The 25,767-nt window shown below is 36.8% G+C and overlaps 1 protein-coding gene across 4 annotated transcripts in view; it reads right to left on the bottom strand.

Annotated features, from left to right (window-relative positions):
* The window catches only part of LOC122792993 (probable JmjC domain-containing histone demethylation protein 2C), a 1,041,568-nt gene that overhangs the window by 16,311 nt on the left and 999,490 nt on the right, over positions 1–25,767 (bottom strand). For all 4 annotated transcript variants that reach the window (XM_044060615.1, XM_044060616.1, XM_044060618.1 and 1 more), the window contains 3 exons: positions 21,026–21,145; positions 19,488–19,627; positions 17,664–17,840 (listed from right to left, as the gene is read on the bottom strand). In XM_044060615.1, the coding sequence (XP_043916550.1) occupies positions 17,664–17,840; positions 19,488–19,627; positions 21,026–21,145 (437 nt within the window). The remainder of the gene's footprint in view (positions 1–17,663; positions 17,841–19,487; positions 19,628–21,025; positions 21,146–25,767) is intronic.

Genomic DNA, 25,767 nt, shown 5'->3' with positions numbered 1-25,767 from the left:
ATATATATATATATATATATATATATATATATATATATATATATATATATATATATATATATATATATATATATATATATATATATATATATATATATATATATATATATATATATATATATATATATATATATATATATATATATATATATATATATATATATATATATATATATATATATATATATATATATATATATATATATATATATATATATATATATATATATATATATATATATATATATATATATATATATACATATATATATATATATATATATATATATATATATATATATATATATATATATACATATATATATATATATATATATATATATATATATATATATATATATATATATGTATATATATATATATATATATATATATATATATATATATATATATATATATATATATATATATATATATATATATATATATATATATATATATATATATATATATATATATATATATATATATATATATATATATATATATATATATATATATATATATATATATATATATATATATATATATATATATACATATATATATATATATATATATATATATATATATATATATATATATATATATATATATATATATATATATATATATATATATATATATATATATATATATATATACATATATATATATATATATATATATATATACATATATATATATATATATATATATATATATATATATATATATATATATATATATATATATATATATATATATATATATATATATATATATATATATATATACATATATATATATATATATATATATATATATATATATATATATATATACATATATATATATATATATATATATACATATATATATATATATATATATATATATATATATATATATATATATATATATATATATATATATACACATACATATGGAACATTTTGTAAGACATTAATAAATCATTTGTGTGTCAGAGGAGGTTGTTTTTTATGGTACATTCATACATAGTTATTTTGATGTATTCATCATACATATTGTATATATTTTTTATATATATATTTTGTTAGACACTAATATTATTTTTATAAAGGTTGGTTGTGTATGTATACTTATGTATTTAACATATAATGTATGTACATTTTGATTATTTGGTGTATCACTATATATATATATATATATATATATATATATATATATATATATTTATTTATTTTTTTTTGCATATATCTTTCACTCTTGATGAGGGCATTAGCATGCTTTGTTTTTTGTTGTTGTGTTCAAATCTTGGTGTCACTATATCTGCAAGTGTTTTGCGGATTCTAAATGTTACATTGATAAAGGTCATTAGACCGAAACCGGTCTGTACTTCTTCAAAATAAATGTGGTTTCTCGAATCTGTGACAAAGTTCACTATTGGCAGACCTAACCCATGAACAATTCGAATATATAAACCGCCATGATTAACTAGGATTTATAAGTTTTGGCTATGTTATTACAACTGTCAATGATATTTTCTTTACACAAGTGTTGTGCTATTATCGCGTGGTCGTTTTTCACATTGGTATGCATGTACATTTGTTCTGGACTTGACATCAGGTATTTGGAACTGGGTTTGTGATATTTACGTTTCAACAAATCAGTCAATGGTGTCAATGTGATTTCTTCATGTTCATGATGATCCAAGAATATCTTGCATGTTAACTGGGTTTGAACCATTTTTTTGTACAGAAATATTGAGTTCCAACAGCGAGGTGTTTTGTATATGTAAAACAACATAACATTTGACTGTTGGTCATCCAGTTGGAGTGAACTACGTATACATCAAAAAAATTTTTTGGCCTGATTTCTTTTCTCTCTGAATTTTGCCATAATTTGTTTTTTCTACAATGACTTTAATAATAGAATGTATGCAAATATCTTTATTGCTCATTTTAAATCGGTATATATGTTTTAACAAATAGGTTTTCAATCATTTGTCAATGAACAGTTATATTGTCAACTGTGTATGTTAATAGGCATTTGGTAAATTATAATACAGGTGGAAGAATTTTGTACAAAAGTTATGCTTGAAGTACTGATGTACTTTACACCATTAGTTGTTTCATTATTTGGAATAACAAACCATCTTTTTTTTAAGAGAATTGGATGTTAACCATTTGTTTTTGGCTTTTTCAAAGCTTGAATAACATTTTGTCCTTAAAACAAATGTGATTTGGGTAGACTGACACACATATATAGAGTTTTAGCTCTAGGGTATATTTTTCATTAATGTGTTTTTGATATTGAGAGTTTAATTGAGTGGATCAAAATGGATCTAATCACCATTCTCAAAGGGTTGTCCCAAGATAAAAATTATATTGATATCTTTACATCTACAGAATAAGGTAGGTGGTGGGGCAACAATAAATACACAGAATGATTGTCAAGTGCAATTTGACAGCATTTTAAAAAAAATGAAAGGATTACGGTCCAGTGTTTGGCATAGTAGATTATTTTCAGCTTACATGGATACGCCCAGAGGTTTGAGAATTAGGTTAAAAACTTTAGTGGGCCAACCAGATGCTGAATTATTGGAAGTTTGGGCAAAAATACAGCAAAATTCAACAATGGAATTTGTTAGGGCCCTACATGCCTTTCATGAAAGAAGGATCAAAATACTAAATTTGGAAGGAAGAAAAATGTGTCAGGATGTTAACAAATGGGAGGAAAAGCCAGAATATAAAGAATGTTTGAGGAAATTAGCAGTGATCTGTTAATTGTAGAAAATGAGCTAAAATCTGGTAAAAATCAACAAATTTAGGAGGGATTTATCGTTCTGGACATCCTTTTGAACAATCTAAGAATGTCAAATTCCAGAAAAATAAGGACCAAGTATTTAGACCCAAAAGGAAAAGATAATCCATCCTTAAGAAATTTGGTTGTGATGGGTCAGAGGAAGACCCGTCTTCATGCACTAACAATGAAAATGAGGCTCCTCAGACTTCACCAGCTTCTAAACGCAGTATGACAGATCAGACAGGTCATCATGTTCAGAAAAGCCTTTTAGGGTTGGTAGGAAAACGTGGAGGCAGGAAACATAAACATAGGGGCCAACTTAGAGACAATGTTACAATTGTTAAAACCCAAAATGAAACCAACAATGTAATAAATATTTCTTCAGTAGTTTTATCAGAGGATGATTACAATGTTCAATGTTCTTAATAAAGGTCTAAATTACATTCCTACCTTTAATGTGTCTGAACATGACTTTGTGCAAGATGTACAGGTTTTTTGTCGACTTTTGAACTTGAAGATTTTCTTTGGTGATGAGGAAGAACAATACTTACCAGATGAAGGTAGTTTTAAATTTCATGCTTCTAAATTTGCTCTACCAATGAATAAATATGTTGATACTTTTCAAAAATGTGTACTTCATGAGCTTCATTTTGCTAATAAGAATGGGCTTGTTTTTTTGCCAATCTTGATAAGCACGAGAGAGAGGCCATGTTAAAACTCCAAAAAAGGCAGGATTTTGTAATAGTTCAAGCAGATAAGGAAGGGTCCACAGTGGTTATGGACTGGTTGGATTATGAAAAGGAGGGTATCAGGCAACTCAATGATGCTAGTCTTTATACTCCTTTATTCATCGATCCCAGCCTCAAATTCAAGGCTGAGATTGACAAATTTCTTGAACATGCCCATTTTGAGTGCATCATTGATGAACAAACTCTCAACCATCTCAAAGTTGCTGAACCCTCTGTACCCTACCTTTATCTGCTTCCCAAGGTGCACAAGAGCCTCCCCTCCATAACCCCCCGGGAAGACCTACTGTGTCGGGTCGTGGCTCACTTACTGAGCCTATTTCTGTATATCTTACTAAATATTTAAAACCCCTGCTTAAGGGTGTAAGAGCCAGAATAAAAGACACAATGGAATTTCTTAACATCATTAACAATTCCCAATTGGAGGATGGATGGTTCTTGTGCACCTTGGATGTGACATCGTTGTACACCAGTATCCCTCTTTGGGTCGGACTTATGGCGCTGTAGTTCTGGCTTACGGAACTCAATTTATATAGCACTGATTTCAACAGGTTTTTGTTGGGATTGGTGGAGCATGTTTTGACAAAAAATGTTTTTCTTTTTAATGGTCAGTATTATTTACAGACTAGAGGGACCACAATGGGGGCTGCTTTTGCCCCCATATATGCGGATCTATTTATGGGATTTTTAGAACATCAAGTTATATATGATAGAAGTCATAGCATATACATGGATGAAATGCATATTTGGCGTAGGTACCTGGATGACTGCTAGATGATTTGGAAGTCTGATATGATTTATTTAAATTAGTTTGTTAGTTATTTAAATGAAAACAAATGGGGAATTCGGTTTACTGTGGAAGCCAATAACAGATCCATCTCTTTTTTGGATGTGTTAGTTACTAAAGAGCCAGATGGCACATTGGCTAGCACGGTTTACAGAAAGCCTCTCAGTTCACATGCGTTACTACATGCCTCCAGCTGTCATCCAGGTCACATTACAGGTAACATCCCCAAATCCCAGTACATGAGGAACAAGAGATATGTTCAAGAACAGTTGATCTTGAGTTATGTAATCAAGACCTCACCAAAAGATTTTATGGAATGGGATTATTCAGGGGGTCATCTATCTGAGATTAAACATCTTGTAGATAGGATGCCTAGTGAGCAGTTAATGACCTATGGTGAATCTGAATATAAATCTAGATGTAATTCTAAGATTAGATTCACCGCTACATATGGTAAGAACACCAAATTTTTGATTGGGGTCATCAATAAATATTGGGATATATTATTTGCTGAAGAATATCTGGCAACCATATTAGATGATAGATGCAAGTTCTTCTATAGAAAGGGAGTCACTCTAGGGGGACATTTCAATCATTCCAAGAAACATCCATCTATGACAAAATACAAAGGACCATTGGGGTTTTTACATCATATGGATGTTACCGCTGTGAACATTGTACCTTCTGTAAGTATGTACTCAAAATAAAAGAATGCTCAAGCAGAAATACACCCAAAGCCTTTGAAATCCGTACATTGTCTAACTGTAGCAGTTGTTGGGTGATTTACCTTGCTGAATGTCAATGTTCAGCTTTTTATATAGGCCAGACATCCTGGCCCTTTAAACTTAGAATTTCTAAGCATTTGAGCAATATACGTAACAAGGTAATCACCAATGTTCTGTATAAACATGTTCAGGTTCATAAGAAAGCAAGATTTTCATTCACAATCATTGACAGAATTGTGGGTTCTAAATTCTCCAAGAACAAATGGCATGATATTCTTAATAAAAAAAAAAGAAAGATCTTGGATCATTAATCTGGGTGGTTTATTCCCCCCAGGTTTAAATGACCATTTATGAATACTGATCCAGTTTCATTTAAATATAAGAATATATAGATCTAGTTTCATTTGAATATAAGAACATATATGTGTATATATATATATATATATATATATATATATATATATATATATAGATATATATATATACATACACACATATACATATGAAACATTTTGAGAGACATTAACAAATCATTTGTGTGTCAGAGTAGGTTGTTTTTTATGGTACATTCATATATAGTTATTTTGATGTATTCATCATATATATTGTATATATTTTTATATATATTTTGTTAGATACTAATATTATTTTTATAAAGGTTGGTTGAGTATGTATACTTATGTGTATTTTGATGTATTTAACATATAATATATGTACATTTTGATTATTTGGTGCATCACTTTATAGATATATATATATATATATATATATATATATATATATATATATATATATTGCATATACCTTTAACTCTTGGTGAGGGCATTAGCATGCTTTGTTTTTTATTGGTGTGTTCAAATCTTGGTGTCACTAGATCTGCAAGTGTTTTGCGGATTCTAAATGTTACATTGATAAAGGTCATTAGACCGAAACCGGTCTGTACCTTTTCAAAATAAATGTGGTTTCTCGAATCTGCTGGCCATCTTGTGGTGTTAGTATAGGCGGTACCATTGTGCAATAACTCAGAGCAAATCTGGGTATTGCCATGGAGATTCTTGCATAGCCATAGAAGGCCTTGTGGTTGTCTTTAGTATCTGCTGCAATTCTGCCTTTGTAGCTGGCTTTACAGGATTTGATGAGGGATCTCAACTTTTTGCTGAGGCTAATAAGGGAGTTTTTCCAGTCTTGGGACCTTTTTCTGCAACAGTTTCTTCCTTCTGTTTTAGATTTTGTTAATGGCATGGGACCACCAGATTGGCTTCTTTTTTTGGAGGAGAGCATCTTGGTTCTTTTGGGCATGGATAGTTCCATGCATTTATATACATGTTTGTACAGTGCATTGGTGTATGATTTGGCATTCATGCAACTATTCTCTATTTGCATGGGTGCCGTTATAGTAGGCACCTCTGTTTTTAGGAGCTCAAAGTTAGCTTTGAAAAGTTTTTCATGGTGGTTTGGGTGGGATGTGGATTTCCATGGTGATTAGTTTGTGGTCGGATTTAACCAGGGATGAATTGACTATTGATGCAGAGCAACAATCACCCATGTTGGTAATAACCAGGTCAAGGATGCTCCTCCCTCTAGTGGCAGTAAGAATGAACTGATCCAGGGCATTGGAATTAATGAATTCCAGGAAACGATGGGCAAGTGTATTGGTGCATGAATAGTTTTCCCAGTTAATGGAGGCATACTTGAAGCCACTCAGTATATGGGTGTTGGGTTGGACCCTAATATTTTCCAGGTTGCTTAGGAATGTGGAGTGAGAGTCTTGGGACATGGTTGGGAACCTATAGCAGGCTATGACCTAAATCACTGTCTTGTCCAATGTTAGTTGTACCTGAAGTATCTCCGATGCATTATGCTGTGCTACTAGTCTGGAGGTGTGCATATCCTTTATGAATATGGAGACACCTCCGCCTTTGGAGCTTTGGTCCAAGTTCTGGGGCCGAAAGGTGTGGAATGAGTTATAACCTGGTAGCACAGGGCTGCTTTCTGCTGCTTTAAACCAGGTCTCCGTTACAGCACAAATGTCGATGTTCTTCATTTTAAGGAGTGCTTTGAGTGAGTGAATCTTGAGATTTAGACTCTTAGCAATCAGCAGCATGACCCTCAGACTGCATTTATTAATAGCTGCTACAGTGGTAATTTGGTCTTTGGAATACTGCCTAAAAAAGGAACTATAGGGGTGGCAACAGCCTTACCCAGAATCTGGAAACCCAGGGGTGACAGATGCAAGCTATCTCTGTCAAAGCATCGAGGTCTGTCGATCATGTCATCCCAAGCAGACAGATACTGGATCCCCTAAGAATGACACCAGAAACTTAGCCAATTGTTGAAGTCAATCATATTCTGTTTGTACTGTGGTATCATTCTGGGTGACTGTAGGATGCTGCTCAGGGCTAGGGTCATATCTGCCTGGGCTACATAATCCAAGAGCTCCTCCATGTCTCTTTTCATGTAGTCCAGGTAGAATCATCTCAGGTCATTCACACGTACATGGACAATGACAGAGTCATACTTGTACTTGTTGTGGAGTGACATGAGTGCGTGTGTTATGTGTCAGATCCTGGCACGCGACAGACCGCTGTTACTTTCTCCTTATTCAGCCTAGTGAGTGGGACATCAGTGTGCCTCACTATCGAGTCACCTGTGATTAGTGTATTGGGTAAGCTGTTTTGCCTTAGGGGCTTAGGTTGATGGGTACACTGTGTGGGTGAGCTATGTGTCTTGTGATTTGTGCTGTGTTGTGGTGGTCGAGTGCGTTTATGCCTTGGAGGTCTCTGCTGTTTGGGTAGATTTTTATTGAGAGCCTCCACGAAGGTGGGTGTGTGATTTGTGTTTTTATATGAGAGCTGTGATGGTGGGTGTTCTGGAGGGCTATGTGTTCCATATGGTGTGGTGCAGGTGTTGACCTTCTCCTCTAGACCACCTATTCCGGTATTGGCTGGAGAGTGCATGGCTTCCAATTTGGATGTATAAGTGCATCTCTCACAAGTCTGAGTGTTGGGGGGTAACAGGAGAGGGTTGTCTGTGTACATGAGGCAGTTACTATACTACCTTAGGATGCCTAAGTTCACCAGGTTAATAGGAGAAGGTACAGGGAACTGACCTTTAGACATGCCTGGAGGGATGGGCATTATTAATAAGTACTGGAGATGTTTCCCTATAGGACGTTTAGTGCCAATAGCACTTATGTGTGGTACAATAATTGCTACAGAAAGCCTAATAAAGTGCTAGACAAATAAGCTGATTAAAGTGCAAGAGTGAATAGTACTAGCAAGATCTATGGAAAAACCTGAAAAGCATACTTTCTGGCACCGGTAATAGTTTACCCTAGCTTAGCAGCACTGCACAGCATGCAAACCCGTGCAAGCATGGATTTTTAAAGCAGAAAGTTAAAAGGGATAGAAAAGCTTCCCAAATGGCCAATAAGCTACAATTTCAGAGCTAGAAACCACTCCTCTTGTGGTAGATAGGCTACCCAGTGCTTACCACTCTCACTGATAAGCTGAAAGGCTTCCCTCTAACACAGAAATGTCTGGGGATCTCAAAAGCTACAATAATACAGTCCTGAATACAGCAAATCTGTATCTGGACTACTCTAGTTAACAGGAAAGTCGGGAAAACAAGCTAGAACTTTTTTTTTTATATAAAAAGCACTTAAAACAGTAATACAATCACTTTAAACACAGTCCAGGCTATCACACTTGAATGTGAAGCAAAATACAGTACATGCAGTTAGAATAAATGCAATACAATGAAAAGCGAGTGCAAAGCCCAGTACAATCAAGAAAAACAAAATGGAGATACTTAAAGTCTCTTGTTCTCCTTGCTGTTGCCATTGTAGTCTGCCGGATGCCAAAACGGGATCTGCAGAGCTTAAACAAGCGTAAACTCACGCAAACACAGGTTTTGAAAGGAGAAAGTTAAAAGGGATAGAAAAGCTGCCCAAACGACCAATAAGCTACAATTTCAGAGCTAGAAACCACTACACGTCATGTTCCTCTGTCTCTTTCTGTCTGCAGTAAGAAGAGCTGTAGCTCCCCACTCCAAGGTCACATCCTTTTTCCTCTTTCCCATGTACTTTTCTGGTGGCTTTTTGCAATACTCCATCCACCAAACTGATGGCGTTTTTCTTTTATAACCTCTAGAGTTGTGCACAGCTTCCTAGAAATTTCTTCCTCAAGGTGCCAGCAATGACCAGCTCTAGTCTAGCTTTTGTTCCAGACTAATGCAGCATTTCTCAGATACTTTGCAAGTATTCCTGTTCAAAGGATAATTAATAATATTTTTATTCACCCCTCCTCCTTCTAAGGGGTCTTGCATGATACCTCCAGTACTTGTACTCAACAGATCCACTCCTTCAGGATCCAGATGTTTCTATGGCTCAATCCTTCCACAGGGACAGGACCAGATGTTCCTATGGCCCACTCATTCCACAGAGGCAGGATCCAAGTGTTTCTACTGCCCATTCATTCCATGTGGCAGGATTCAGGTATTCCTACTGCCTATTCATTCCACAGTGGATAGATCCAGTGTTCCTATGCCCTTTCATTCAAAAGGGGCAGGATTCAGGTGTTCTTGTGACCCATTCATTCCAAAAGGGCAGGATCCAGGTGTTCCTACAGCCTATTCATTCCTGCCCAGAAAGCCTCATCAGTCCATGCATTTTTCCAATGGTTCATTTTTGTGGTAGGGAGCAGGCTAGCTGGCCAGTACCTCAGAGTAGCTTATGCATAAGCTGCCTGATTAGGGGAAGAGGAGTGTAAGCTTTCACACACATCTCCTATTCCCATTCCAACACAGTGTAAGGCGATACTGCTACTACAAGGTGGCAGTACTCCCAGCCATGTCTAGGTGTTACCCATGTCAAAAGCCTAGACGCTCCCTCCCTTCCACCTGCCCTTAGGGTGAGTGTGCTGACACTGGCTGCTGTACCTTCTCTCCCACTGCAGTCCCTCAGATGCCTATGTTGCTAATTAAAGAGGGGTGTTGGGGCAGTAGTCATGGCTTCATCCCTCTGTACTTTGAACCTGAAGATAACAGTTAGGTTTAGCATACTTGTTAAAGTCTTTGCCTCAAAGGCAAAAGGTATAGGGTTTGATTCTCACCTTAGGTTACTAACTAGGATTAAAATGGCCCTTCAGGGCAGTTAGTCTAATATTCTCCTATGAACGTACTAATTTGTGTTACTCTGACTTCAGTCATTGCTAAAAAGCTAGAAATAGATTATAAAATTACATGCAAATGTTACTGTACATATTTTTTTTAATTAGGAAACGTACAAAATGTAGGTATAAGTTATGTGCATGCTATAATGAACTGTTCCAAGCTTTTATTGTTCTGCTAGCTTTCTTATATCAAGCTTGTGTATACATCCTGTATATATGTGATTAACATTTCTAAATGTGTAATTTGGGTGTATACTCATCTGCAGAACAGAAGGCAGTAACTAGGGAGATTGGAGATCTGGGGAGCTCCTTCCACTAGCATCCCCTCTAACGGAAGGAGAAAAAAAACAGTGCCTCACCAATACTGAATACCAAAATAAAAAAGCTGCTGCTCTGCCATTCAGATGCACATATTTACACAACTTTCATTAGAAATAGCAATACTGCTAATGAATAATACCAGCAATCAGCAATGACGGTTCTTCACTTCCACACTGTCAATTGCTCAGCCATCCCAACAGCTTACACCTAGGGAAGCCACCCCTCCCTTCATTCATAAGTTCATAGGCTGTTACTAGGCTATTGGCCCTAGGGCCTTTATAACCCTAGCCATGTTATACCCTTGTTCCCTTACTGACCAAGTTGTATAGTCTATATTTGCAGCCCAAGTCTGTGATCATCACTGACTGCCCTTATGCAAGAGGGACATAGGTGACACCCCCACGGTAAATTTACGATCTCCCATCCAGTCATGTTCATCTACATTGTTTTTGAATCACATCTAAATGTATGGACTGTTACAATTCTACTAGTGATATAAGCTCTTATGCATGACAATTAATATTATGTAATGAGACTTGTTTGTCATTTACGTTGTGACATTTGCCTCTGATTGTAGCTGAGAAAGGTCTTGTGCCAGTCCATAAGCCTAGTTAACAAACAAGCAAAGAAATAAATAAAATATTCAGTGCGTGGCTTTCCCTGGGACCACTAGGCCAGGAGCATTTCCCATTTGCTTCTGGAGTTTATCCACTTGAAGATAAACGCTGACATTCTGTTTGCTGTTGCTGTCCATTCAGTTTGCTACTTGTGGTCCATTCCAGAAATGATTAACACCTCCAGATCTTTTTTTTTTTTCTTCTTTTCCATCACCATCTCAAGTTGATGCTTCAGATCAATGTTGCTGTGACTCAGGTTTAGTACTTTGTATTTGTAGGCATTGAGCCTAAACTATCCTTTCTAGACAGTTCTTCACCCATTGCAAGTCCTACTTTCAGCCATCTTGCAGTGATGCGCCTACGTTTGTATTATCAACGAAGATATAGTTTATTCTCTTTTTGCTCTAAGCTAGAATTTTCGCAGTGATTCATATAAGGCCCCTCCGATTTTCACTATTCACAAATGAGTCTGTTCTCTTAAATGTTCTACTGAAATATAAACAGTTCAGAAACTCATCTAAAAGAAAAAATCAAATTAGACAAAATAATGTATTACACAAACCTACTTGACTCAGCCCTAATTTATTTTAGTCTTCAATCTGCTCCTTCACCCAGGTCAGTCTTCTCAATAAATTCTCTCTCTAAGTAATCACTCTAAAAACACTGCAAGCCAATTCAACTCTCAATTCATCAATATTTTAACCTCTGCACTAAAAACCCAGTTCCTAACCCTCTCCCTCCCTCGAACCTGTTCCATACACCAGTAAAATATGTCTCTAACCTGTACCCATCTCCACTACCAAAAAGCTTCTCCAGAAACTAAAACCTACCATTTTTGCCCCAGATAACCTACCAGCAGAGTACATCAGCTTGCAGCTGAAGCTGTGACCTATTCTGTTTCTATACTGTGCAACTGCTCAGTAACAGAAACCTATGTCACATAACTCTGCGGAAAAAACTTACATATTATGCTTGAAAAAAAGGTGGAAATTCCACAGATCTCTCCAATCAGCCTTCACCATTCAGTAAGAAAACTGCATCCAAGCCTAGCTGCTTAAACATCTCTCTGATAACCAACTCCTATCTCCCACACAGCACTGATTTCATCCACATCACAGTACTATCTCTGCCTTTCTTAACTTCACAATCTCCATTAACCAAAGCAGAAAAGAAGGCAACCTCACACCTGCAGCATTTTTAGACCTCTGTAAGAACTATGATACTATATCCCATCCACTTCTGCTAAACAAGCTCTTTTCATTAGGACTATTTCCACCAGCTCTCGTCTGGTTTAACAGCTATCTCAGTGGCAGACAACAGGCTTTGAAATTTAAAAAGAAAACAGTCATCTCCTACTTATTTACTGTAGAAGTGGGTGTCTCCCTACAGCCTACTATGGCTCGAGTCTAAACAACTTCTACATTGCAAACAAACATACGACCATCATCCATTATGTACAGGACTCTACCTTAATCTGCTCTGTCAAGACTCTGTTAAAGCTGAATCCCTACTGTCTATGGAACAATGCCTCCATGATTCAGAGCTGCTCCTAAATCCACCAAAAATCTGTAGATTTGTCCTATTCACCCTCAAGAAATTCTTTCGGAAGAAGAATCTCTTCAATATAACCTTTTCCACCTGTACCAAAACTAGTAACCCACAAAAAAACTTTTAGGAATCATTATTGATGAAAATATGAAATTTAACTTTTATCTAAAACAATCATTAACAAAAATCAAAAAACTTGGTGTGTTTTATACGATAAAGCCATAGCTTACAGATGAAACTAGGAAACAATTGCTGCAACTTGCCCACTCCCAACCCTTCAATATGGTGTAGCCATTTTTATAAATCTCCAAGCTAACCAATCCCACCTAAAGTAGCAAAACGTACTGTTAATACTCCATACAGAACACACCACTGCTCTAAAACAACTACAATTTGTGCATGGCTAGGCTTATAAAGACTGTTAGTCTGGTAACAACCTAGGAATCTATGACTGAACTGCAACGTACCCTAATCTTCTCTCATTTAGTCACTACACACAACGCAATTTACAAATCAGCCGAATACCCTAGCAACAACATAACTGACTGCTACTCACCAACAGAGCTCTTCACTTCTTAGACAACCACCAAGTACTAGTCACAAAATAGAAACCTTCTGCAGGTGACCCCCTTTACTCCACCTAGGTACACTAAATCTGCAACTCTATCATTCTTACCCTACAACAAAAACCCATGACCTCTCAACTTTTAAAAGACATCTTAAACAACATCTGACCTGGTCAACAAACAAAGATATTACTTTTACAGATTTATTTTATTTAATAAATGCAGTTTCTCTTACCTTTTGTATACCTCCCAATTCAGTAAAACCTATTTTAAAAGTGTCCCTAATTTGAGAGATTTGTCCCTGATTACTTCTGATTATGTCCCTGATTTTAGAGGCCAGTGGTTGAAAATTAAGACACAGATCTGTGTGTGCATACAAACATGTTGCTAGTTTGTTCCAGATCACTAAATATGTTTTCATTTGCGTTGCTTAGCAGAACCTATTACGAGGTCTGTAATAGAAAAATTGAAACTGTGGAACACCAAATTCCAACTTTTTTAGATGTCCTATAACTCCAAAATAAATACATGTGGACAAATTTGTGTGTGTGTGTGTGTGTGTGTGTGTGTGTGTGTGTGTGTGTGTGTGTGTGTGTGTATGTTTGGTGGTCATTCCTCAGGAAACTTTGCAGGACGGGCATCATGTGCTGCCCATATGCTTAAACTACAGAACATTTTTTCAGAAAAGCTCTCACATTTTTACTATTGCACTATATTTCATTTGTATACATACGTGTTTGTGTGCTGCTCTGAAAAGGACTACTTTCTAAGTTTTCATTTGGTTTATCATTAGATAACTACTGACATACTAGTGCAGTGAAAATATGTTATAATGAAGCAAACTACAAGTAGATCTGAGCCTGCAGACAGTGGCCACAGGAACTAAGGAAGTCTGGGTAATCTTATGCTACTAATGTGGACACTATGGGTCTGAGCAATTAAAGAAAGAAACCACCTTAGTGGTCACAAAAGCTTGGTGATGACTCTACACCCAATGGTACTCATGCCATATTCCCTCAGTTATGCATACACCTCTAAGCCCAGTGGTTCTCATGCCATATTCCCTCAGTTATGTATATACCTCTACGTCCAGTGGCTCTCATGCCACATTCCTTCAGTTATGCATATATCTCTATGACCAGCAGTTCTCACGCCATATTCCCTCAGTTATGCATATACCTCTACGTCCAGCCATTCTCATGCCATATTCCCTCTGTCATGCATATACCGCTAAGTCCAGCGGTTCTCATGCCACATTCCCTATATACCTCTAAGTCCAGCGGTTCTCATGCCATATTCCCTCTGTTATGCATATACCTCCACATCCAGTGGTTCTCATGCCATATTCCCTCAGTTATGCATATACCTCCACATCCAGCGGTTCTCATGCCATATTCCCTCTGTTATGCATATACCTCAACATCCAGTGGTTCTCATGCCATATTCATCACTGCTTTCTCCTTCTTATGGATGAAATGTGAGTAGAATACAGTGGGGAAACTTAATACAAAACAAAATATTAAGGCTTTTATTCTTTAACACATTACTATCGTACCTCTAAACTGTACAGATTTTTGCAGAATGCCCATATTATTGCCTCATATTTCTGGGGTATTTCTCATAAAATTGTGGTTTTCTGTCAAATTATTGAGTACTGAAGTCAGAAAATAATGGCAGACGTCATGTCCTTTCCCTATTTTTTTGGGACTTTGTCCCCCCCCCCCCCATTATTTGTGTTTTTTTTCAGATTTCTTACTCTAAGAGCTTGAGAGGTATGCTAACTATTAGACAGAAACATTGACTGTTTCTGACATGTGACAACATGGCCTAGGCTTAAACAGTGGCCGTTTTTACTTCACTTGGGAGAAGGAGCACGCTAACGTCAGCAACAGCCGCAGAATGACATAGATCATGAAGATGTAAACTCAACTGGGTGAAACAGCAAAAGTGCTGGCAAACAGTGGGTTGAAAACACTTCCAAAAAATATAGCAAACTGTTGATGGCCACAGCCAAGTATACAGCATGCATACCATAGTTTACTTATTTTATGTAATAGGATAAGTTGCAATTTAACATTAAGAATGGCAGTTTTTTTCTTTATTTTTACTAAGTTATACATCTTATTAAACAGCTCCCCCCTCCACCCCTCTTTCAGACAGTCTGTTATGTTGTTTGCTTTAGCCTGTTATTTCAGGACGTATGTTTTTTTTCAGTAAGTAAAAAGGTATGACATCCAAAACATGCACTGCCTGAGGAAAGGGGGAGGGAGGTTGCACTTGGAATAAGAATTACATTCTGGAAGATGATATACAATTCTAAAAGTTCTAGCACTGTTCCTGAAACTGCCTAATTATTTGCTAGGATCTGTCATTGATAACTGATGACAACACTGAATTACCCTTTTTATAATGTCACGTTATCGAGCTTTGCAGGGGAAGGGTACTTTTCACTTCAAAACTACATGGAAACCAGCAAGAATGCCATTGTGTGATGGGGATGTTTTATCACAGCTTCTGCTGTGTTTGACAAATGAGACACCTTCCTTGGTTCATAAGTTCATAGATTAGTACTAGGCTAACTGCTCTTGTGGGCCATTTAAAGCCTAGCCAGTTACCGCATGTGAGAATCAAACCTTGCTTCTTGTGTTTGTAAGGTAAACACCTTAACCATTATGCCAACCTCCTCCCACCCTTGGTGTAATGAACTGGAAGCTGGACCTATGCACTCTGCCCAATTGCACCTCAACCTAAAAATGTCATTATTCCTGAATCTGCCCAGCCCTATAGTCAAGTTCTCATTCCCATCATTATGGGTACTATCTATTTGTTCCATGCCTCACCAAACTCCTATTATCTCCTGCCATAACCCCTACTGCAAGTTTCTTCCACATCTGCCCTACACTGTGGGGAAAAAGGGGCTTTCCCATGTTATTCTTTATCATAGATCCTTCAAGGGCATTTGACAAATTCTCATTTTAAATGTTTGTTTGGAAGAAAACCCTTCTATACTTTGCTTTACGTTTTTAAAATGTCTGAAGATGCATATCTCACACACTAGTATACAAACACTGAAACTGTTTTATGTAGCCCCCTTTCTTTCGCTTTTTTGAGTAATATTTACATACACAGTAAATGCTCAATATCATACACAAATTCATCTCTTTAAGCACCTTTTCTAGAAAAATAACACTGAAAAGGTAGACGGAATTAGGAAAATACAAATTTTGCCAAGAGCGCATAAAGAGGTCAGACATTGAAAGAAGAGAGCTTTATGATTTATGGAAAGTCTGATATTCCAGATGCAGCCTATTAGTATGAATACTACTGCATACACAAAATGGACACAGTGTTAAAAACTTATACAAAACATTGTTAATAACATCCTGAATTATTTGCACAAAAGACTGTTTTTCGTATGGGGACTCTGGTTTAGAAAAAATAAGCTTCCTGAATGCCATAATCGACCACACTGAGATGACATTCCAACTCAGTGTCCTGGAAATTTCACTCCATTATCATCATCTTCGCTCTTCCTATCCCTTTCCTCACTAGTGACCTTCAGTATCATTCCCGTTTCCAAATGTTTCATCCTCCTCCTATTTATTGTGCTAGGGTTACATCCTTTGGCACTTTATCGCACTGAATCTCTGATAGCACATTTATGGTCACGTCTACAGTTTTACTAGGGTCCCTGTCCACTTTTTGTATCTCCTCTGGAATATCCGCATTGCTACAGATCTTGCATCTGAAAACAGCTGCATCGTTTCTAAATTTGAAGAGATTTCACTGAAATATATTAAGATCGGCTACCATTGTCAGAGTCTTAGAAATGTGATTATAACCAGGGTGTACAAAACCCATTCACCAGTTCTACTACAGATGAACTGTCCTTAAGTCTCAGGATTAATGAACATTAATAAATTAATAAAAATAAACAAAGATACAAATTTAAAAACCCATAATAGAAGTGAAATGTTAGGTACAGACTACGCATGACTAGTTGAGCCATGATTTGATAAATCCTGTTACAACATTTGAAATCCCTGCAAAATGTGTATTAAAACATGCTGTGAATGTGCCAGATTAAGGTGTGGTAATCTCGTATTATCAATGTTACTGACTTTGACAGGATATGGAGAAGGGGGTGCTGGTTTGTAAAAGGGTCCCACATGGGAGTCAGTTGCAGCTCCTTTTGAGTGTAGTGGGTATCAGAAAGCTCAGATGAGGAACTCTGCAGTACATTAAGGGAGGGCTGTGCACGAGGTGAACTTGAGGGTCTTTCAACTATGTGCAGCTTGGTAATATTTCAGTTGAGACATCTGAGTAAAAGTCACCACTGTTTTCTGAAAATAATTTGCTGTTTGAGGCGGACTGTAAATATTTTTTTTTTACCTGGTATAGAGATCCTGCAGGTAGGAAGACAGTGTCTCCAACACATTGGATAACAGTGTGACATTTGACTCCAAACTCCTGATGAAGACTCCTTCGCAATGACTGGTCAAAGTACAAATTTGAGCCAGTGGTGGGATTCAGGCCGTTAGCTACATCTCTCCTTCTTTCTTCTAACACCTGCAAGACACAGAAAAAATGTTTACAGTTTAAAAAATAAATTCCCTATCAACTCTCCCTTCCTAAGACATAAGCGTCTGACAGTTAAGTGTGCTTTCGTATATGCCTTATATTCATGTTAGCATGCCAATTTTTTTTTTTTTTTTTTTTTACTTTGCAGAGTTTTTGTGATACAGCTTTATATGTTGCTCCAAGGCAGATCTGTTCATTATATGAATGATATTCATACTGCCCCTGTGATCATCTGTGACCTACAAACCTACATGAAATGGAACCTTTTGGATGCATGCTTATGCTTTCAGAAATCAGCTAGAAGCTGTATATCACTGGATGTTATATGTAGTTCAGAGAAATATGAGCATTACAGAGGAATTCCTCTTTAGCGAGTACTAACTGAACAATAACACCCAGCATTGGTCAGCCTGTTTACTTCAGTTCTATGTCACTCACAGGTTGAGAACCACGTACTAGTTTTTCATTTCTGTACTAATGCAGGAATGGTTCTTATAACACTGCATGCTGACTGTTTATCACTATGACACACAATGTGTCCAGAATAGTGGAAAATGCTACTGATTGTTGTTACTAAGTGCAGATATGCCTTTCTGGATATGAACTATCAAAGGCTAGTAACTGTGGATCTGAACTTGCAAAATCAATAGGGAAAGCATGTGCCAATAAGAATCTGGAAATTCTCAGTGAAGTTATGACAAGTTTAAACTTATGCAGGTGGCTAAGGCCTGACTGCATCCCATACTTGGAAAGAAGCAGCCTTTCTTTCAGAAGAGACAAGTCATCAAAAAGTCCCTACTTTGTGTGGACAAACAGCAATGAGAAGCAGTGATAACACAGCTTCAAATGAAACAACACACAGGGTGTATGAGCCTTCAGACAGTACTCAGCCACCATAACCATGGGTCAAGGATCTGATGAGGCTGTCTTCTTAAAAGAGCACTTCAGTAAGAATTCAGACAGCTAAAGTAGATACCACAATGCTATGGGTCAGTTTAAGAATGCAGAGAAAGATTTTTGTTACCTTTCTTGGATGAAATCGGGTTTTCTTTTCACGGTTCCACATGACTGCACCATTCTGCTACAACTTACAAAAAAAAAAAAGAAAAGAAAGTGCACCCTTGATGATGTTCCCCATCTCCAAGCATTACTGAATGTGCACCCTTGATGATGTTCCCCATCTCCAAGCATTACTGAATGTGCACCCTTGATGATGTTCTCCATATCCAAACATTACTTGGAATATGAGCATACAGTTATTCCCACAACTGCTGGATGCATGCTACACTTAGTCCTCATCAATGTCACACCCTTTTCTTTCTCTCTCTCTGCTTTCAAAAGGGGTGTATTAAGTAAGCACTGATCCCCATCAATTTAACCAGAAGTATAAGGCCAGTCAGGTGACTGTCCATTCCTCCATACCCACCAAGCCCTCTGTTGAAGGTTTCTGAACCCTGCTCACAGACTTCTTAGACTGATGTGTTACTATCGTATTAGGAAAGTATCACACCGTTTAACTGCACTAAACTTTTTTCCACGGATTAGTTCTCATTCACTTAACTGAGTTGCAACCTGTAGTTCAAATATACATATTTTACTGGGTGAAAATGAAAGAAAAATGTTTTAAAAACAGACCTTGAGACTCATTTTTTGTATTTTATCTGTATCACTCTTGCTGTAGATGTGCCACAGAGCTCCTGGCTGAATCTTAGGGTCTTCTAGACGTTTCTTCATTGTACCATCAATGGATTCCTCTTCCACCATCAGCATGATGTCTAAGGAGAACAGAAATTCTGTTTGTACTACATTAAAACATTGATTTTAAGAGCTTTATGTAAGCAAGGTTTAAGAATGCATCGAATCTCAGTGTAGTAACAAGGGGTCAAGGGTGTAGCCAGGCATATGCAATGGACATCACAGTGGGCACTTTTCTGGGATAATCTACTTTATCTAAAATATTCTACAGTTTAAATGTAAAAGCTCTAGCACATTTACCATTCTTTTGTTTTATTAAGTTATAGGTTCTTTTAAGTGGCTTTTCCTTCCAAATGCCAAGCTGGCAATTTTTAATGTATTTATTTATTTTGCTTAAGCCCACCAATTAAAGTTTTTCGTTCTCATACTTCCAAGGTATGCTGTCCAAATATAAACTATCCAGTATGTAGAGGTACCCTACAAGTTCGAAAAATGCTGGCTATGCCCTGCATGGGTCATCATATGATTTCTTGCTCTGGTTCTTGGAATTTAACTGACCTGTTTCTAGTACTGATTACATAATATCTCTCAAAAATGAATGGCATGTTTCTTACAGTGTGGGGGAGGGCTACTGACTGCAAATTCTTAAAGAATTGTATTCTTTTTGGCCCATCCCTTATCTGCCTTATGGCCACATAACTGGTACTCCGGTCAAACACATTTCATTCCCACCACCACCAATGTAAGCTCCACAAAAACCCATTCTGGTGGCATGTTTCTAAAAGTGGAGAGGAACCTCTCTGCATATTGATGGAGGTTAGAGTAAGGGGCTGACAGTCATCTATGCTAACTTATTAGCAAAGGGAAGGGCATTTTGTGACTGCATCATGATTTTTTTCTATGTCAGCATGTAATGAAGACCGCCTATACATGTTCCCATGTGCAGGCTATAAATATGTGCTTGCTTTAGTGGATTAATACTTTACATATGGGGGAAAGGATGGTGGGTGGAATAAAGTTAGATCTAGTGATGGCTTTGCTGGTAGGAGAATCCTGTATCCTCCTCCTGAGAAAGAAGATCTGACCAGTGATTGTTCAGTCCCTCTCCTACAAATGACCATCTAGTACTTATGCTGGTACATCAAATTCAGGTCACAGGCAGAAAAGACAAATACCATGTTCCTACAGCACTGGGGCAGTTAATTTGTTATATACCTACATTTCTGAGACTCACTGTCCACAACTCTTCTGATCACCTAAGAAACTCAGTGCATTCAGCTGTTAAGAATTAGATATTTATGCCTGACAGTTCACTCACACCAATGGTCTTACTTTTTGCATTATTTTTGTTATAGCTGCACTAAATTATGTTCATTTCACATAGTCTGTGTCCCCTGCCCATCTGACTTTCGCTGTCTGCTGTTCCCAACTGCTGCAGAGCTGTGATAACAACGGAATGACAAGCTAACAAGCCTAACCTTTAAGTACGGAGGAGCAGTCTTCTGATGTTCCTTCTGTGTGAATCAGCATGCTGAATGAATCGCTAGGGTCACTGGTCAGGGGGATTGTTCCTATATTGTAGTTTTTGGGTTTCACACCTGGAAAATAAACACTGAGTTAGTACACTGACAGCTGCATGGTTCTACTGCATGCAAATCTGCTGTGGATCACATTTATTTTGTGCGCATATAGAATTATTAACCTGCATTTTTATATGATCCATACATCCACTGATGTGATACCCTCTACTCTTGTACTTTATTTTAAGCATGCAGTTCAATGACAGTTATTTTGCATATCTAATAAGGGTAGATCTGTACAAGTCTTCATTTAATTTTATATACAAACTGAAGTAGAATGTGTGACCTACTGAAATAGTTTTCTGATGTACCCAGGCAGCACTGGCACCATGGTATTTCACCCCATATTCTAAAGATGCGCTCTGCTTGCCTTGACAGACCACTGGCAAACACACACACATACACACATACACACACACACACACACACACACACACACACACACACACACTAGATTTATGTCTTTCCATTAGAATCTTAGCTTCTCGATGAAATATAATCAGAATTGTGACATTACCCTAAGAAATCACAAAATAAAGCCTATTTCAGCTGCTCCAGTACCACAGAGGGATAAAACCCTCAGCTGATCTGGGTTGGATTAGCAGCTCAGCCAGCTGATGGAACAACAGAGAAGGAAGGGCATGCCTGTTCTGGGTTACAGGAAACTCAATAATATGGTACTTAAGGGGGGGCAAGGTCCAAAAGGGGAAGTTGTCCTTTTATGTTACCAATAAGTGTGTGTGGGGGGGTGAGACGAGGGAAAAGGAAGTGGGGGTAGGACATAAAAATAGATCAATACCTACATACATACATAAATAAATAAATATATAAAACTGATGGAAGCACAACCAAACTGAGCACCCAGGAAACCCTTAGGATCCACAACTAGCCCAAGTAATACCAGAGTAAGTGCAGAGGGGGTAGGAGGGTAGGTGCTAGGCCTAGTGTGGATGTGGGACGCTGGGGACTGGACCAGTACAGATGAGGTCTGAGGGGACCAAAAAAAATATTAGTGGTCTTGCCTAAAATTCAGGGAAAGTCCGCTTTAAAACATAAGTCGCCCATCTTGATAAATATACTGGTATTATCCAAAACAGTACATGTTTCATAGAGGACACAGTACAATAACCCCTTTGGTAAGTTTCCAGTTTCATGCTGAGACACATGGACAAAGGATGCATGCCAGTTGCTATTTCCATTAACCTTTAAAAAGCCCTCGACAGTACTTATCATCAGTTTCACCAGTTAGCGCTAGCGGGCTTTCTGACCAGTGCATGTATCCAAATTACCATCCATCTTGCTAATCAAACACTGCAAATAAAGATAGGTTGCATCCTGTCCTCACAAGGGCTTGTCTCAGTTGGAATGGAAGATTATTCTTGGGGTTCTGTTTACTCTGTTCATTACTCAACACAACCTTGACGCTTGTGTACCAGCACGTACTAACAAGCACTCTCTGCAGAGATTACCAAATACATTTATGATGTATCCTTCATGTTAGACATATATGAGATTCCCTTCAAATGAATTTTACTTCTATCTGCAATTGATTTTTTAGCAAAATAAGTGCGCACTGACCAAGCTAAAATGATGATAATTATTACTCTAGAGGGTTCAGAAAAATCAATCCCATTGTTTTGTGACTTTGTGTCTGTGTGTTATCTCATATGGACATGGGAGAAAGGCCTGGCAATTACCAAAGAAAGCAGTTCCCAGTGGATTTATAGCTACATTATCTACAACAGACAGTTAAAGACCATTGTACCCGTGGCATCTCTCTTGCGGGCATTTGTTCTATGGTCAATTGGTCTGATGACCATGTTCATGCCTGGAAACAAGAATTATCTCAACTGCAATGGAAGAAGTCAGCTCTTGTTTCATACCTGACCTTGTCCTCTGGGTGTCCACTGACTTCTTCCACCCTAGTGGACTTACTGCTAGACCTTCACTGTAATTAATGACCAATAAAGAAAGTCCCCAGTGGTAGCTATAACAGATCATTCTTGTTGTATCAACTTATCTGTGAAAGGTCTCTGCTTCTGGGGCCCCAGATACTCTCCTCTTGTCCCTTTCTGCTTGGGCAGCCATTCTCTGCAGCCCTGAGCATTGGAATTTCCTGCATTTTAGGTAGGTGTGTAGCTGTGTATTACTTTGTAGCACTACAGGTGTCAAATCTTCATTGCTGTTTCCTGAGTTGCTGTAAGCATGTTTGCTCAGTGGTTAGGAGAGGAGTAAATGGCTTATGGACTTGTCTATCACACATTCATGAAGTCAGAACATGAGATTACAACTGGCATGCAAGCCTGCATAATGCTAAGCATGGCAACTTGGTGGCGGGGGGATGAATCCAATCACCGACTTTGTCAAGGAGCATTCCCTCATAGATAAACAGATACCATAAAAAGAAATCAGCTATTTAGAGTTACTTGATGAAAGCATAGATACTCATAAGGGTATAATTAGCTGTCTGGGGTCACCAACATGTTTAATAATTGTGTGGAAGGGGATAATTTAAATGCAAATTAAACACAAGAGTCACGATGAATTATGTACAGAATCAGGAGCTACCAACAATGTGTGGAAGAAAAATATGCATGATGAAGAGCAAGAAAATCACCTTGGCTAGACTCTGAAATACAAGGAAAACATAAGAAAGAAAAGGAACAAGTAGAAGAAATGAGAAATAGATACAACATGAAGTATACTGTTTACTTACAAAATGGGGGAAAATAAGTACAGAGTAATACAAAAAATGGAAAATAAATAAAAAAAAATGAGAACACATTTTTGAAGTACTAGAAAAAGAACTAGGCAAAGGAATGGAATATAAACATATTTTGGAAGTAGGGACTTCAACAGACAAAATAGTAAAGGGGAAAAGAAAGGACAGGAACAAGAAATCAAAGTGATGTTACATAATGGATGTAGGCACTGGAATAATCAGATAATAAATATCAGTTATTTGAAGGGTTGGGAGCAAAGAACAGCAACAGTAAAATGGATTAAAGGCAGAAAAAATGTTTATTGATATCTAAACACAACAGAACAATGACCTAAAGGTTTTTGGGAAGGGAAGGTTTTAGTCATTAGGAGTATGTCAGGGATCTACTATTTTTAGAAAAAAATTTCAGGGAAATTTGAAAGATGTGAGTAAGGTTATGCCAGGTGGAATACTGCACATATATGTTGAGATCATATCTCTCAAATTCTTAATGCAAGGATTCGGAACAAAGCCAACAAAACCAAAATAACGAGGGGTGTTGTCAAAGTCCCTAAGTCAAGGACAGATTTTAAATATAGCTTTTATAAACTTAGAACATTGATAGAATAACGGGCTTTACATTACACATTTTTTGGAGGATATGAAGGCTGAAACACAAATGTCTGTCACTACTAAGTGACTTCAATCCTCAAAGACTTACTAGAAAACCACTAATTTTAAAAGAAACAAACAAAAAATATGAAGTGGAAATCCAAACATACAGAGAAATTCTGCACAGTTGAGAGATATGGTGGAAGTACAAAGAAAAGGTATAAGATTGTGAAAGAGGCATGTACCCAAAAAGTGTAAAGAAAGGACAGATGTTTATTTAGGAGAGTTTTCAACTCTGCACTAAAAAATGGAGTTATGAAACAATGGAACAATACAAGGTCTGGAGATTGAGGAAAATAATTAGTTAGAGATACAGAAATGGAAAACTTAGCTGAGGAATGAGCGATTTAGAAGAAATCCCAAAACACCTATAGGCTACATTTTAAAAAGCAAAGACACTATAGTAGATTCAACAATATATACAATAATTCATTTTTTAGATCATAAGGGGTAAAAGAAAATGTAAAAGAAAGAAAAAGTTAAAATGTGGGTATGGAATATTAATGATTGGTTCAGAAAAGATTACAGATGAAGATAAGAGATATATTTTTTTCACAACTAGGGGTATCATTTAGAAATTAAATTATTATATAACAATTGGATGGAATGGCAAATAACCTTGAAAGAAAACATTATAAATAACACAGGATGCAAAATAAAAAGTATAGAAAGAGAGAGACTGTGAGAGAATTACTTGGGAGTACCAGGAGGGGAAAAAAACAGTATAAGGGCAAAAGGAGTGATTTTTGGAAACTCAATAGAAAATGAATATATTACACAGAAAACAGACAGACAAAAGGAAATAAGGAAAAGGTTTCCAACTTCCTAGCAGAAGAGTACAAATATCTGTTTTCTAGTTTTGGAAGATAAAAAGGATCTAATACTGGAGGAAGACTAATAAAGAAAGGGAAAATAGAAGTGAATAATGTGGATAATGAAAATATTAAGAATTGTTAAAATATGTACTGACTATAAATAAAGGAAGTTCATCAACCATAGGTGATAGACATTTAAAATGTTACAAGTTATAGGAATGACAGAGAGCTATAGAAAAGGTAGGGCATAAAAAGGAAGCTCTCAAATGGGCCTAGTACACCAAAGAATGATAAAATGTATATGGAAAAAGGGAAACTGATGTCACTTAGATAACTGGAGGATAAGAACCAACGCATGAATATGAGATAATCAAAAATATAGCAGGTACGAATACACAGTTGTATAACAAAATGGATGGAGTTAGAAATGTAATAGACTAGTAAGCAAAAAA

Source organism: Protopterus annectens, chromosome 2.part0 (genome assembly GCF_019279795.1).
Source record: "Protopterus annectens isolate FY-2018-M chromosome 2.part0, PAN1.0, whole genome shotgun sequence".
Taxonomy (NCBI): Eukaryota; Metazoa; Chordata; order Ceratodontiformes; family Protopteridae; genus Protopterus; species Protopterus annectens.
This window is presented reverse-complemented; position numbering and strand designations above follow the sequence as displayed.